The 16,750-nt window shown below is 41.0% G+C and overlaps 1 protein-coding gene and 1 long non-coding RNA gene across 2 annotated transcripts; both read left to right on the top strand.

Moving 5' to 3' along the window:
• Nucleotides 1–958: 958 nt before the first annotated feature.
• LOC143118874 (cytosolic phospholipase A2 zeta-like) lies at nucleotides 959–15,794 on the top strand. Its single transcript, XM_076280005.1, is given in 18 exon segments — nucleotides 959–967; nucleotides 1,584–1,656; nucleotides 2,025–2,161; nucleotides 2,440–2,571; nucleotides 2,673–2,713; nucleotides 3,896–3,923; nucleotides 4,451–4,540; nucleotides 4,646–4,680; nucleotides 5,712–5,850; nucleotides 7,051–7,187; nucleotides 7,441–7,663; nucleotides 8,134–8,251; nucleotides 8,555–8,692; nucleotides 8,856–8,936; nucleotides 9,682–9,888; nucleotides 10,160–10,326; nucleotides 12,258–12,444; nucleotides 15,580–15,794. Coding segments are annotated over 18 exon segments (2,157 nt in total).
• On the top strand, nucleotides 3,041–3,842 carry LOC143138827 (uncharacterized). The gene is made up of 3 exons (XR_012990296.1): nucleotides 3,041–3,081; nucleotides 3,589–3,631; nucleotides 3,799–3,842. It is a non-coding gene; the product is annotated as an uncharacterized LOC143138827 (long non-coding RNA).
• Nucleotides 15,795–16,750: the final 956 nt, after the last annotated feature.

The raw sequence follows: 16,750 nt of genomic DNA, 5'->3' as shown, positions 1-16,750 counted from the left end.
CATAGGCCCACGGCTTCTCCAGAAACCTCAACAGGTATCTGGCGTCCCAGTTTTAAATGATTATCGGCCAGTTGCCTTAACACCAGTTTTAATGAAGTCTCAAAAAGATTGTTTTCAAATGTGTCATTAGGGAAGTGCAACAGGAATTTTGCAATTTGCTGGAAGGAGCACAGAGGATGTTCGTTTGTATAAAGAATCTTTATTTGCATGGTTTTATTGTCTGGCAGTTCCATACCCTGCAGGCCCCTTGTTGGTCTTGTCAAAACCGTTTTGAGGATAATTAGACGTCCAACTGCTTCCGGTTATCCCACTCAGATGGCTCTGTGGACCAATGGTGGAGCTTATATCGAACATCCCATGTTTGTAGCTCTGTGAGAATCTTAGCATGTCTCACATGCACTGCTATTGTTATATTTTGCTGATCGGATCATAAACTAAGAAGAATGACCAAATAATTTGTTGCTGGTTCTTGGTATTTGTTGGTGCCTTTATCAAGGGCTTGTGGTGTGTCTGATTATGTTTTTGATTGCATCGCATTGAAGACGACGTGGCGTCTGTGTGTGTGTGCGTGTGTAGGGTGGGGGGACATGACGGATGCCTGCTAACCAGTGATAATGAAATGCTCTCAAAGGCTGTTTTGTTGGTGATGTTATTGGTGCACGAAAGCTGTTGGTGATTTTTATTTTTGTTTGTCTTTGGTGGAGCATTCAGGCAATTGGCAGGACATGTGGTAAGTGAGACCAAATGATTTCATGATACTCCTCCAATAACCAACTGAACTACAATAACCAGTTGAACTGGAACAGTGGAATGGCCTACCTGGTGCTGTCCAGTTCCATGGGTCAGCATGAAAACAGAACCCATTCTAAAGTCCACAAAAGCAAAAACTGCTCCGCCCTCAGTCACTCAAGATATTTGCCTTCAAGTTGACTGAGCTGAGCTCACTGCAGAAACAACCATGGCCAAGGTAAGCAAACTGTTACGTTCTAAATGTGTTGGGTTGTATAAATAATTTCCTCAGGACCACTGGTCAGTCTGGTCCGATATGGGCAATGTATTACTTCAGTTTTAATGCAGCTGGTCCTTATTTTAACCCATTTTTTTCTGAAAACATAATTTTGTCCAGTCTTGTTTTCTAGGTCATCACAATTTTAAAACTGTCAAAAGTTTACAACTCATGCTTGTGTCTCATCAGATTGCGTGCCTTATATTACAGGACAATGTGTGAATAAATTACATGGTGAATTCCATGTTCTGTTTTATGAAAACACCTCAAAGCTCAAATGAAAGCAGAAAAAAACAGACCTCACTCTGGATGGTGTACTATAGCAAGCTGTTATATGCAGGATGGTTAAAGATAATGTGAAGATAATGTGAAGATATTGATAAAACATTGAGAAGATATTGAGAAGATAATGTGAAGATATTGATCAAACATTGAGAAGATTTTGAGAAGACAATGTGAAGATAATGAGAAGATATTGTGGAGATAATGTGAAGATACTGAGAAGATAATTTGACAATAATGGTGATGAGACTGGTGCTGCTGTGATTAACGTTATTTGTTTATTTATCTTTCTCAGCTGGAATTGGTCCCCTATTGGAAGCTCTCTGTTACCGTCCTGCGAGCAGAACTTCACCACTCCCATGACTACTGTAAGTCCCGTCAATCAATCTGTGTTCTGTCCGCTTGACTGTTAATTGTCTCTTTTCACTGTTTTTTTTTCTGTTTTTTTTTACTAACGCAATAGATTGCCAGATATGGAAGATATTTCAGTGTCTTCTATTGCCATGCTTCAACTATTGTTAGGTATAGCAGAAAATATGTGGATGGAATTGAAATCCTCTAACTAACTAAATAATGTGCGGAGTTTTGTACAATATGTGCATGAATTCAATGTGTACACAGTTGTTCTTGAAGATAAAACAACTTCTTTCCCAGATAGCGGCAGAGAAACTGAAATGAATTGAACTGAACTGATTGCTAGTACTAACCCTAACCCCCTCTTGCTGGTTCTCTTCAGGGTCGAAGTCGGACTGCTATGTGACTCTGAAGCTCCCCACGTCTTCCGCCCGCCTGCACCGCACCAGGACAGTTCCCAACAGCGACAGCCCTGAGTGGAACGAAACGTTCCACTTCCGCGTGAACAGCCATGTCAAGGTCTGACCCACACAGACGTCTCAATGTTGTGCTTATCCTGCTTATAGACCCTTTAAAACCATACATTACAAACATCTGATGTAAAACTTTACAGACAAATTGTTATTAACTGTTGATGTTATCAACTATACTTATTGCCTCCCCCTTGGTTAAGATACCAGGTTGGTGTGTCTCAAATTCATCAGTTTGAGGGTCCACCTACTCAAAGTTGAATAACTTTTAAAAGTGCTTTCCTTTCTCAATCTATCCTTTTTTACACAACTATCCTTCTCTTACAGAATGTTCTAGAATTGCAAATGTTCGATGAGGACACAATCTTTGGAGATGATATTTGCATGGCTTTCTTGTTTGATCTAAGTAACCTCACCATGGGCCAAAAACAGACCAAAGTGTTCATAACAAATGCACAGGTAAAGCTCTCTTGAAGAGACATTATGACATTTTACCATGTTAATAACAAAATGTGGTCAACTGACATCTTTTTTTTGTTTTGTTTTTTGTCTATGCTCAGACAAGTGATAAGTTATGGGTCGAATTTGAGATGGTTGAGAGGTAAGAGAACAGACAAGTTAATAAATAAATACATAACTGAATACATACGTACATACATACATACACTTTTATTGCATTAAAACAATGAAATGGAAAAGATAAATTGTTGTCCTGGAAACATTGAACTGTTAGGACTGTGAAAGCAACTGTAGGTTGAAAAAAGCATTGGCTTCAATTATTTATAATAGGCTGATTGCTGCCCTGCATATTTTATCATATGCTCCTTTTTTTCATCTGTGTTTTTTAGAGTGTTACAGTAGCTCTATAGACTGCATAACCATCAGATGCCTATTAAACGCCTCACACTTGTCCTTCTTGTTTTTAGCGCTGAAGCACCAGGTTCTTACCTGTCCAATGGAATCTTGGTGGTAGGTGTCACTTTGTGTAGTCTACTTAAATGATTCAGAATAATATTTGTTGATATGAGTATGATGTTACAGATTTCTGTTTGCAGTGTGCATATTGCAGTGATATTAATATGTAGTATACGTAATAATTGCAATTTATAAATATGCAGTGTCAATTCTATAAAAAATGTTAGCATAAACATGTAATAAAATATCACTTTGGTAATACTTGACGGTATCTACATAGGAGTGACATGACACTGTCATGACACATGAACCATAACTCTGACCCTAACCCTTACCCTAAACCTAACCCTAACTTGTCGTGACAAAAACCGAATGACACTTAATAACAGAAGCGTTATGTCATAAACGTTTATGGGTTGTTTATAATGTTTATGACACGTTCATGACAGTGTCATGTCACTCTTATATCGATACCGTCAAGTAAAGCGTAACACTTTCAGTCGAGATAAAGGATAAATTAAGAATTATGGCTCACATTCGTCCTGATTCTTCTGCTTCTAGGCACCACCATTCTCAACTCTTGACATCACGGTAAAACACCCAGGTAAGCAGTAGAACACATTGAAGGATCAAAGAAAGAAAATAAATCACCAGCTTTAGTACAGCTGTCAATTTTTGTTTAGGGGGGAAACACTTTTTCAGTTCACTTAGGTATATGTTCTCTTTCTCTCTGTGTGTGTGTGTGTGTGTGTGTGTGTGTGTGTGTTGCAGAAATACAGAGCTTAATACTGAAGCTGAAAGGAGCTTATAGAGAGGAACATGTTCTCACCTCGGACCTGATGGACTCTTTACGTTACTACATCAACAGAGACTTGGAGACAGAACTCTCTGTGCAGGTACACACACACACATCAACACATAAACACACACACACACACACACACACACACACACACACACACACACACATAAATGCATGCATGCATACACGCAGTCACACACACACACACACACACACACACTTAGTCCTGAAGGAACATGTTCTCATTTTAGGTGTGGTGGAGTCAACTAGAACTGCAGCAATTTATATATTAATTAATTGTGAACTATTTTGATAGGCAATTGTTATAATCTTGAGTATTGTCAAACCACATTCTGAATAATCTTTTGGGTGTAGACAAAGCAAAGCATTGGAAGATGTCATTGTTGTCTCAGGAAAAGCACAGATTGACATCCTCCACCTTTTTTGACATTTTAAAAACTACTGATTCATTTAGAAAAGACAATAATTTTCAGGTAACAAAAAGGAAGATACTCATTGCAAACCAATATACTATACTATTGAGAATTTGAGACTATGCCATACATTTTATTTCTATTTATTTTTCATTCATTTTATTATTTCATAATCTGCTGTCAACAGGTTGAAGATGCCATTCAGTCAATCAATCTTTCACCAGATAATTTGCGGCCAGTCAGTGCTAATCAGGAAATGAAAGTGCCTCTTGGAAAGGTAGTACACAAACTCTAACATTCATCTATTGCTCAATTTGAACACATTTGAATAATAAAAAAGAAAATGCCCAGTTATCAAACAACACCATTTTATTTCCCACAGGATTTTGTTAACCTGGAACTGAAAACAGGGGAAAGGTAAAACCTCCCTCTACCTAAAAACTTAATACACTCTCAATTCTCCACACAGGCATACCTTGGTAATGTGCTTCATTGTATACACAACATGTTTGTAACTGTATGTAAATCACTTACCGGTATACATTGTAGATCCACTCCTTATTCAACATTTACTAGTGAGCTAACCAAAGACATACAAAACCTTGCAGTCACCACCCAGAGCAGGAGTGCACAGTGCAACGTATAATGTAGCACATGCTACAAAAAAAACAGTTTTGGATGATTATCCAGCTTAGCACCGGTGACACATTATTTTAATGAGGTGTTTGTAACTAGATACCGATGTTAGAAAGTCAACCTCAGCAAAAAAAGTTAACATACAGCCCTGATTCAGAGCCTTGTTGGCACTGCTAGAAGCTTGCTAACATGCTAACTGTGTCCTTTGAAGACAGGAATGTCGTACTGTGATGAATGGCTGGTGGTAATGGCACATGTGTTCATCTGTCCTTCATGTAAACGTACACAACCAGAATTTGAAGATGATAACCAAAATGTCTTCCTTGATAAAAAAAAAAGCCGACCTCAAAGAAAGTAGCAAATTGTTTCATAGTCTAGTTTTAAACTAGAACTGCAAAGCACACTCTGGTTGGGGTAACACATACACACACCATCATGACCTCTGACCTAAATGATTTAGGCTAAATCCAACCTCTGACCTAAATCCAACAATTAACACGAGACAACAGATGTTTTGGTCATCATTTTCAAATTCTGGTAGTGTACGGTTTCTATTATGTCTATGGTGTATGGTTACGTGAAGGAGACAGGAACACATGTGCCATTACCACCAGCTATTCATCACAGTTCGACATTATGATTTTAAATGAGCCATATCGCCACGGTGAGTAAGGCTCTGTGTAATAGTTTCTATTATTTTATTTGATCGATTACATTTTCTTGAGGTCCTTTTCGTGATCAAAGTGTAACTGACATAAATATGCTGTTACTGTTGCCCTCTTCACTGTTGTTTGGTGACTGTGACACTGCAGCTCAGAGGAGAATCTGGCGTTGCGTCTGGACTTTAACATCCCGTCGGCTGAGAGGGACTTCCTGGAGAAGAGGAAGGCGGTGGTGGGGCATGCTCTGCAAAAGCTGCTAGGGCTCAGCTCACCTCCTCAGACAGATAAGGTAGTGTGTGTGTGTGTGTATGTGTGTGTGTGTGTGTGTGTGTGTGTGTGTGTATGTGTGTCGGTGTGTGTGTGTGTGTGTGTGGTGTGTATGTGTGGTGTGTGTGTGTGTGTGTGTGTGACAGAGAGAGATAGATAAGGGAGTAAACCAGAGGGATAGGGGGGTGGGGGGTGCATTGAAGGGAAGATACAGATCAGAGTTTGGTTTCTTGCCAAGCAGGTTTTTTGCATACAAGGAATTTGTCTTGTTTGTGTAGATCAAATTAGCCAGAGATGGTATTTCATTTTGCTTGATAATCACTTTTGTTCATCAGTGGATAGAGGCTTTAATTTTTCCAACTCTACAAACCAAGTGGAACATTAAAAACAAGAATGCTCTTTTGGGGGCTAAGGAAGGGGGAAAGGCACGCACGCACACATGCACGCACGCACACACACACGCACACACATACACAAACATGCCCACGGAGAGATGACTCACCTCAGTGTACAAATTTGGTCCAAATATGTGTTCCACTACATTGGCCAGCTCCTTGGCTAATGACCTGGGATGCAAATAGAGAGAGTAAAGGCCTGGGCCAGACACACTCAGACATACAGTAACACAATACATACAGTACCTCCACTGCCTACATTTCCCAGAATGCTCGTACATGATGCTACATTCTGAATCACTCCCTATTGAAGGCATAATGTTCATAAACAGTTGTACTCATTATTGACCATTTCAACTGCATAAACTAACATAAGGCATTTCTGGTGGCACATAAAACAACATTTAGTAGTTTTTATAGTAACTTGGGGACACAAAAAAGTTAAAATCAACAATTTGTAGAGCATTACGCTAAAGTCCAATAGATTTTACATTTTAATTTCAAAGTATATGTGGTTTTGAATGTTTCAATAGAGAAACCGGAAACAATCTAGGAACAGATTGAAAGGGTCTAGAAAGAGAGAGAGATAGAGAGATGATAGAGGACAACAGGTGTGTAGTTATTACACTTGTCTCCAGGACTGACAATGGCAGATGTACAAATATGCCGACAAAAATGTGTGAACAGTACAAAAGTAATTTTGCTGCACTGTTCCTATTTCATGGTAATGGCTGTACTGTTTAGAACTGTTTTGGAAGCTTATTGACCAAAGATTCTAGAACAGAGCTCCGCTCTAGGATCTTTGCTATTGACACATCTCCTTCCAGGTCCCGCTGGTGGGTGTGGTTTGCTCGGGGGGCGGGACCAGGGCGATGACTGGCACCTTTGGGAGTCTGAAGGGTCTCCAAGCTCTGGGCATCCTGGATGCTGTCAGCTACATCACGGGAGTCTCAGGAGCCACATGGTGAGAGACCAGCCCCTCAGACAAGATTAGACGACACACACACACACACACACACACACACACACCTCACTCACACATCTGACTTTCAGTGCAGTGTGACCTTTTCTGAAATGCTCTGTGTGTGTGTGTGTGTGTGAGAGAGAGAGAGAGAGAGAATATATAGTGTGAATATACCACATCATAACCAGTCTTACCTGTATGATTTCCATATAATGTTCTGTCTCATATAACATGGCATTATTGCATGTTACAGGGCCATATCCACACTCTACGATACTTCCGATTGGTCGCAAAAGGACATAAGTGTGGTCGCCGAGCCCATGAAGGTTGAGATGATTAAGAGGTACCAGGACATCATGTCCACTGAGCAGCTCCGTGGCTACAGGGAGGAGATGGATCTGAGGGAGAAGGAGGGGGTCCCAGTCACCTACATCGACAAGTGGGGTCTGGCCATCGAACACCTCATCTATGGCAAGGTGCTGAATACAGTCAAGTCAATTCAAGTCAAGTTTATTTAAATAGCACAGGGGTCATTCAGTGTGCTGCATAAGCAATGGCCCAGAGAAATAGTACATAAAAGCACAGAAATGGACACAGAAACAGAAAGCAACAAAACCATAAAAGGCACGGTTTTACATTACACACACACACACACACACACACACACATGCATACACACACATGCATACACACACAGACACACACACACATGCACGCACGCACGCACGCACACACACACACACATCTCTCTTTCTCTTAATCTCTCTCTTGTTCATCTCTCACATAAGCAATACAACACACACAGACATATACACACACCCATACATATACACACACCCATAACTTTGTTCAAAATGTATTTGCAAACTGCAATCAGATTGCATATTACACGTAAGCAATAGATTCTGCAGAGCCAATTGCTAAATGTGCACTTTTGCCTGTGCAGAAATGGGACAGTACCCTGTCTGACCAGAGGAGGGCAGTATCTGAGGGACAAAATCCTCTGCCCATCTACACTGCAGTGAACATGAAGACCAGCCAGAAGGGCAACGTCACTGATGCTGGTAAGAGTTTTCAGTTTTATTCCAAACAACCCTTTCTTCTTCTATTAATTAAATTAAGATATTAAACTCAGATCCCGTACAAAATGGAGCACATGGCAAGTGCTGTGCAAAAAAAAATAGAAATATAATTCAGGGCAATGTCTGCAGTGCATACACATTCGTCCAGCTCTACTGATTAAAGTGGAATTTGCTAATTGTAGTCAGTGAATGTTACTGTATCCGGTGTAGCTAAGATGTTGTGATTCTACAGACTAAAGCATGTTTGGGTCATAGCTTCAGATTGTTCCTTTGTTGTGTTTGCAGAGTGGTGTGAGTTCAGCCCCTATGAGGTGGGCATTCCAAAATACGGTGCGTCCATCCCCACGGAGAACTTTGGTAGCGAGTACTTCCTGGGGTGCATGGTCAAGAACCTTCCAGAGGCTCGGCTGCCATTCCTGATAGGTAAGAGATGAAGGAAGCAAGGGAGAAGGATTGTGTGTGTGTGTGTGTGTGTGTGAGTGTGTGTGTGTGTGTGTGGGGGGGGATGTGTGAGGGGATCCCTGATCATGCAGTACAGCCACCTTTCCATCCATCCATCCATCCATCCTGTGTGTGTGTTCTGTAGGAATCTGGAGCAGTGCCATGTCCATCAGCCTTAACGATGTGTGGAACTATGTCACTGGCAACAAACCAGCCTGGCTTCCTGGTGATGTCATCAAGACAGGTACTGGTGCTCTGAAGACAGCACTGTGTAGTGTAGTGGTAAGGAAAGTTACCACTACACTGCAGGAGCCTAAAAGTTGTGGTTTCAATACCTGACTGGTTGTATATACTGTACACATAAATGCATCCATACATGATTAAATATGTAGGCTATATATTGTACACATAAATGCATCCATACATGATAAATATGTAGGCTATATATTGTACACATAAATGCATCCATACATGATTAAATATGTAGGCTATATATTGTACACATAAATGCATCCATACATGTTGTATACAGTACATGCATATGAAGAGTTTGGTTCCAAAACACTATATCTCCATAACAAGTCATGTTATGTCATTGTGTATTTCAGATAATATCAACAAAATTGCAAATGTGTCGTTTTGATTGAGTACAGATTAATTGAATAACAATAACCCAATACAGTTCTACTAAAATTACATGTAAAACAAAATAATAATAAAAATAAGATTAATGAAAATTCATTAAAATGGAGGATATAGCCTTTTGGAACCAAACTCTTCCTATGATTTCTAACGTGTATGTAATTGGTAGCACAGGGAAATGTGGAAGTCAAGCATCTTAAAAGTGGGTAGGCACATTCTTAGCAATTTTGACAAACTACAGTATCAGTCCAGTAGTTTGCCCCAGCAGCTTCAACCAGCTGTCTGATGACTGTGCTGTTGGTGTGTGTTGTCATGTTGGACCCTGTGAGATTCGTGAGGTGTTCTGTCCCCCACAGAGTCGGACAACAGGCCGTCCACGCTCGACACCGTCATCATCAAGCCGGCCACCGACAAGGCACAAAGGATTACCGACTTCTTCACCAGCCGACCGATCTCCAGCCGCATTTACAACTTCATGCGAGGCCTAAATTTACACTGGGACTACAACAAGACAAGTGGATTCATTGCGGGAAATGGTACGAATAATGCCACTTCATGTCACATATTATACAGCTGTTGTGTATTATGCTGTTGTATCACATGTTTATATTTACATAATCAATTATATATGTTGTATATGTTCTGCTTATTACATATGTCACACACGTGTGTCATATACAGTATGTGTGATATACTGAATAACCGTATGAGTGTGTGTGTGTGTGTGTGTTTGTGTGTGAAATATGACACGATTTGGAACCAGCTGCCATTGTTATAATAAATCCAACCTTTGGGCTTCCTGTCCAGACACTCACCCTGATGCGTTCCCAAACCAGCTGACCCCAGCGGACGCCACCCTGAACCTGGTGGACGCGGGCTTCGCCTGTAACACAGGTTTCATCCCAGTGCTGCAAGCCCACAGGCGCATGGACCTCGTCCTGTCCCTCAACTACTCCTGGGATTTGGATCGATCAGTTTAAGGTTTACTATGTTATGTTATGTTATGTTATGCTATGTATTAACTAGATGTACCGCAGAGCGGTACAAAATATGACCGCCGCCCAGTCCAGCACATTTTTTCCACAAAAAGAAATCACGCTGAAAGGCCTATATGATTCTAACTGTCTCACTAAATTGCATTATCCACACTCAATTCTCACTGGTATCTGCTAGACAACAAGTACCAAAACATTTTATACAACCCCACCTCCATCTTGCCTGTTTATAAATTCTTGATTGTTTGTGTTATGTTTATGTTATGTGTGTGTGTGTGTGTGTGAGTGTGTGTGTGTGTGTGTGTGTGTGCGTGCGTGCTTGTGTTTGTGCCTGCGTATGTGCCTGTGCATGCAAGCGTACATATGTCTACTGTGTGAGTATGTGTCATACGTATGATTACTGTGAATGTATGTGTGTGTGTGTGTGTGTATCTGTGCACATGTGTGCACATGAAATGGGTTAACATGACCCCTGGAGGCAAACATACAGAAAAAAATGGTCATCCTAGGCCCTACAGTTCTCAAGATATTCACAGAGAACTGTGTCTGCCCTACCCTCCTTTCGGGGGTGCTGGGCTACAGATCAAAACGAAAAATGACGGTTCCATGCTATCCATGTGGGGGTACATGGCCACCAAGTTTTGTGTACCCCGGTCTTTCAGTGTCCCGGGAATCCTTGTTGGTGTACGTCACTAAATGTACACATAAATTATTTTATTGTAAGGCCCCCCATGAACGAAAGTACACAAAACTTGGCATGCATTCGGAGGGTGTCATAATGATCCTACACTTTTTATTTCGTGCAGTTTTGACCTTGTCAGCCAGAGATATTGTGATGAAAACACCTAATTTTTTGCTTTTTCATTTTTAACTAGGTGGCGCTATACATAAAATAAGTGGTAATGGAATGGGTTGACATGCCCCCTTAAGCCCAACATACATAAAAAAGGTGGACCTCCTAGGCCCTACGGTTATCGAGATATTCACAGAAAACTGTCTCCGGCCACCTACAGGCCAGTTGGTGTATAGTAACATAAATGAATTTATTGTGTGGCCCCCCATGAACGGAATTCCACGAAACTTGGCGTGCATACAGAGGGTGTCATAATGATCCTACACTTTCAATTTTGTACAGTTTTGACTTTGTTAGGTCACAGATACCTTCAATTACAACACCTCATTTTTACTTTTTTGTGTTTAACTAGGTGGCGCTATACATGAAATGAGTGGTTATGGAATGGGTTGACATGGCCCCTTGAGATCAACATACAAAAAAAAAATGGTCCTTCTAAACCCTACGGTTTTCGAGATATTCACAGAAAACTGTGTCTGCTCTACCCTCCTTTCGGGGGGTCCAGTCCAGCGGGGGGGCTACAGATCAAAACGAAAAACGATGGTTCCATGCTATCCATGTGGGGTTACATGCCCACCAAGTTTCGTGTACCCCGGTCTTTCAGTGTCCCGGGAATCATTGACAGAAATTTGGGCATGCGAAAAAGAAAAAAAAAAAAGAAAAAAAAATCTGACTAAACCTATATGACCGCCGCTTCGCTGCGCGGCGGTCATAATAATTGTTTTTACATGAGGTAGTACATCAGTGTGAGCAATGTATGTTATTCTCAAATCAGCCGTGTTGTGACACCCTGGCCAGCATGGTGCTCATATCTGAGGCTCTTAATTTGAAGGGACCGTGCACCTGTCATGCCTGACACCATTTCTTATTGATTAAAATAGAGCAAACTGCCTTTTCTCTTGACATTCTTCTGACCCCAATAAATGTAGTTGTGGATAAACAATGACCTACCTAACGACACTAAACCACGACCTATCCATTTATCATGGTCATGCTTGAGTTCCTCATCTTCTCTGAGGCACGTTTGACCTGTTTGCCCTGTCAATGTACTCCTCAGGTGTTAAAGGAAACCCAGCAGCACTGTGCTGACCACAGGATCCCGTTCCCCCACATCGATTTCTGCCACGTGGAGAACGAGCCCATGAAAGAGGTGTACGTCTTCGAGGATGAGGAGAACCCCAAAGCACCCATCGTGGTTCACTTCCCCATGGTCAATCTCACCTTCAGGGAGTTCAAAGCCCCAGGTGAGTAGGTGCAAGCCCCGACCCCTCAGAAATCTTTCATTCTCCACAATATACCATGCCTGTGATTATTTCAGCTCAGTCCTTTCATCGTTTCAAATCCCAGGGGCCAGGATGTGTCACAGAATACAGGCATTAACCGTCAATATTGTGATGTTTATAAATGCAATAATTAATGTCTTATTGATAAAACATATTAACCATCTTTTCAGTCATCCATTGTTCCATTTGAATGCTTTTGGGTGTGGTTACATACTCACCACCACTTCACTCGTATTTTGAGTGTAATTTATTTTCCCAAATTAGTTAAAAAGCACAAAGCAATCAAATATAAATTAATTTCACTATTAATAATACATCAAATTATAATGATATTATATATTATATACTTCAGCAAAAGAGGCTGGTAGCTCTTGATTGTAAAGCGTAGACTTTATCCTCGTATTGGGTGCTCTTGGAAAATGGGAACAGTTCATGAAAAGGAAAGCAATTCCAGGCACTCCAGGGAAGGTATATTTAAAAAGCCTTTATTTGTTACTGGCTAATCCATAGTTTAAAACGGCAACATGTTTCGACCACACTTGGTCTTCATCAGGGCATGTACAAGTGAATGAGGACTCACCTATATAGGGTCAAGAGGTCATATGACCAGAAAAGACATTCTACAACAGGTGATCCTTTGCACATTAATACAGCAGAAAGAAAAATAAGAAAAGAAATGTAAAATAAAAAAATATTATATAAAATAAATATACAGTGACATTCACATCAGTAGGCCTACATCACTATAAAAAACAAGTGAAATTGATGTCTTCATTTAGACCAGGATATTCCATAGCATTCAGGCGATGTATCCAGAACGACTCACGTTGGTTCAACCTCTGTAACCTATTGCCCCCCCTCGCCAAAGGTCTGACATGCTCAATGCCCTGTATAGTTAACAAGGAGTCGTTCTTGTTGTGGTACTCGTTAAAGTGTCTAGCCATGGGGTAATCTTTTTTCACCACTCTGATGGCATATTTGTGCTCAGCAAGACGGTCCCTTAACCGTCTTTTTGTGCGGCCGACATAAAAGAACCCCTCCTCACAAGGATGCCAAACGATAAATTACAAATGTTGTGTTACAATTAATAAAATCCCTTAATTCATATGTTCTGTTGGTTCTTGCATCCAAAAAACATTTGGATTGGTTGACATTGGCACAATGGGGGCAATGCATACATTTCAAAGTACCTATAGGTTTTTTGAGCCAGGAGTCTTTTCGCTCAGGTGGGAGGTATGAGCGCATTAACTTATCCCTAAGAGTAGGCGCGCATCTGAATGATATTACTGGAGGTTCAGGAAACACTTCTCGTAATTGGCTATCACTCTCAATGATCGACCAGTTTTTCCTTACAATGTTTTTAATCCGTGCCGCGTGACTACTGTAAGTAGTGACGAAGTATGGTGGTGATTTATTAGTCCGTTTATGTGTATTCTTCTCAAGTAGAACGCTACGTTGAAGTGCCTGCGCTTTACTGTTAGCTTGGGAAATAACTTCTGGCCTATACGCCCTATCCGAAAACCTCCTAGCCATTGACTCAGCCTGTTCATTGAAGTCGTTGTCTTTGTCACAGATACGTCTCAAACGTTGGAATTGGCCGTAAGGGATATTCCGTATAAGGTGCGGGGGGTGAAACGAGTCTGCTCTAAGGATGGTATTACGGGAGGTGCTTTTCCTGAAAAGAGTAGTGTGTAGCTGGCCCTCCAAGCCCTTATAGATAGTCAAATCCAAGAAATTGACTTTATCAAGTGAGTAGTCTAATGACAATTTAATATTGGGATTAATGCCATTAACATAAGTATGAAAGTCCAACAGTTGACTTTCAGACCCATTGAAAATCAAAAGAACATCGTCTATGTAGCGACCATACCACGTAATACATTCAAAAAAAGGATTGCATGAGTTCAATATGTGTTCCTTTTCCCACAGGCCCAAATACAAACATGCGTAATTAGGTGAAAAACATGATCCAATGGGTACCCCAATTTTTTGTACATACATCTCATCCATGAATATGAAAACATTGTTGTGAATAACCCAGTCCGTCAATTTCAATAGAAATTCACTTAAGTCAATTCTTCCTGTGATATAGTGACTCAGCGCAAACAAGCCCTGCTGGTGGTCAATGTTCGTGTATAGACTTTCAACATCCATGGTGACTAGAAAATGTGTGCGCACATTGGGCAATGTTTTTAATCTGTTCAATACGTCCGTGGTGTCCTCTATGTATGATGGGAGCTCCCTTACCAACGGTTTAATAAAGGAATCAATATATTTCGATGCAGGCTCAGTGAGTGTACCATTGCCTGATACGATAGGCCGACCAGGGGGATTGTCCCTGGGTTCTTTGTGCACCTTAGGGAGTAAATAAAAAGCTGCCACAACTGGGTACTCAACAGTTAAAAAACCAAGTTCGTTTGATGTTATGTAGCCTTCATCAAATGCCCTTTTAACAGCGCATCAAATTCTTTTTTTTTTTATAACGGGTAACGGGTTAGTATACAGTGTCTGATAGTATTTGGTGTCTAGCTGACGATGAGCTTGGTTGTTGGAAAGTTCGTTAAGGGCGATGCGCTCGTTTTTGGATAGATTTGTTCTGTGCGTAACTGGGTCCATATTCAACAACCGGTTAACCTCAAAGTCTACTTTCTTAGAAAAAGTTACAAGTGCTGGGTTGGTCACTTTAGGGGTGAATCGGGATTTAGGTTTAAACACAGTGGGCAGGTCAGAAGTGTCAGAGGTGTCATCAAGTGTGGTTGCACTCAGGGAGCTCTGAGTGTGGCCAAAAGTCTGAGAGTGCCATGCTTTCAGGTGTAGGCTACGATAGAACCGAAATAAATCCACTCGAGTGGCAAATGTAGTTACATCGTGAGTGGGGGCAAAGGATAACCCCTTAGACAACACTGACAATTGTGCAACACTTAACTCAGAATCAGACAAGTTAATTACCGCGGATAGTGTATGCGTGTCTTATATAGTATCAAGTTTTACAGACATTGTGGTGATTTCATTTTAATTATTTTTGCCTCAACAATCTTGCCGTGAAAATCGCATATTGTTATCAACTCTATACATCCTGTTTGTTGTTGCACTAAGGTGTCAGGCGCGAGGGGGTGGAGGAACTGAAACAAGGGGACGTGGATGTCAGCACCGAAGACTCGCCGTACGTCACTAGCAACCTGGCCTATCAGCCGGAGAACTTCCAGAAGCTGATGGATCTCATGCATTACAACATCCTGAACAACCGCGACACACTCCTGTCGGCTTTGCGTCGGGCGTTAGAGAGAGAGAGTGCACGAAGACGAGGATGAACACGAAGACCACTCCTGTCCCTGAATGGATACCTATTTGTTTTCATTTTGATTATTTGGAGCCAGACATAGTCTGTGAGAATATAGAATTATAAGCATGTTCTTATGGAGACCAAGGTGGGATACTGTATCTCATTTACTTTAATTGCATGTTTATAATCATGATATACTTATTCAAGCATTCTTATCGTGTACATTCATATGAAAATAGAAAATAAAAAAAGGATTCACACTTACTTACAATACTGCATGATGATATATGTTGTACTTGTGAAAAACAGTCTGTTCTACTGAAAGGCTTTAAGGTTAGAATGTTGCCCCCATAGTGTCAGAAAATGTATTGCAATGACTCGAGCAAGAAGGGTCACACATGAGGTATACACACTACACTAAAACACATCCATAAACAGTAAACAAAGGTAAAGACACACACAATAACCCCCCCTGAACCCCAGCCGCAATGCATTGTGGGAACCTATAGCGCTAGTCCAACACACCGACGTTACAGTATCAATATATAAACTAAACTAAAATTGCATACAAACTAAAAATTGGTTGACTACTCTTCATGTGTTGGTCTCGGGTGGTGTACAGTACATGTAGCATTTGCTTGCACATTTAAAAAATATACTTCAAATAAACATTCAGACTCGTGCTTGTGATTAGTGCTCATTTTTTTGCTAGTGATATGATTGTTGTTTGGAAAAGGTGTCGAGCCACTCCTCCCATGGCTATTTGAACTGATGCTCCTTCGCTATGCTGCTGCTCAGAGACACCTCTTGCCAGCTGGGAGTGAAGTGAAGGGTGGCGTAGTGTTCGTCATGTTGAACGCTGACATGGGGGCCAGGGGTCATCTTGAGGCATGCAGGGTCAGAGATGGTTGCTACGGTGCTGCAGTAAACATTACTAGTGCATTGCTGGTGAGGGGAGATCACATACAGTATATTGTCTGAAGT

This window comes from Alosa pseudoharengus, unplaced genomic scaffold (genome assembly GCF_046254945.1).
Source record: "Alosa pseudoharengus isolate Yale_2024_CS ecotype anadromous, Long Island Sound unplaced genomic scaffold, YU_APseudo_1.1 YU_APseudo_1.1_scf_1, whole genome shotgun sequence".
In the NCBI taxonomy this organism is placed as follows: domain Eukaryota; kingdom Metazoa; phylum Chordata; class Actinopteri; order Clupeiformes; family Clupeidae; genus Alosa; species Alosa pseudoharengus.
This window is presented reverse-complemented; position numbering and strand designations above follow the sequence as displayed.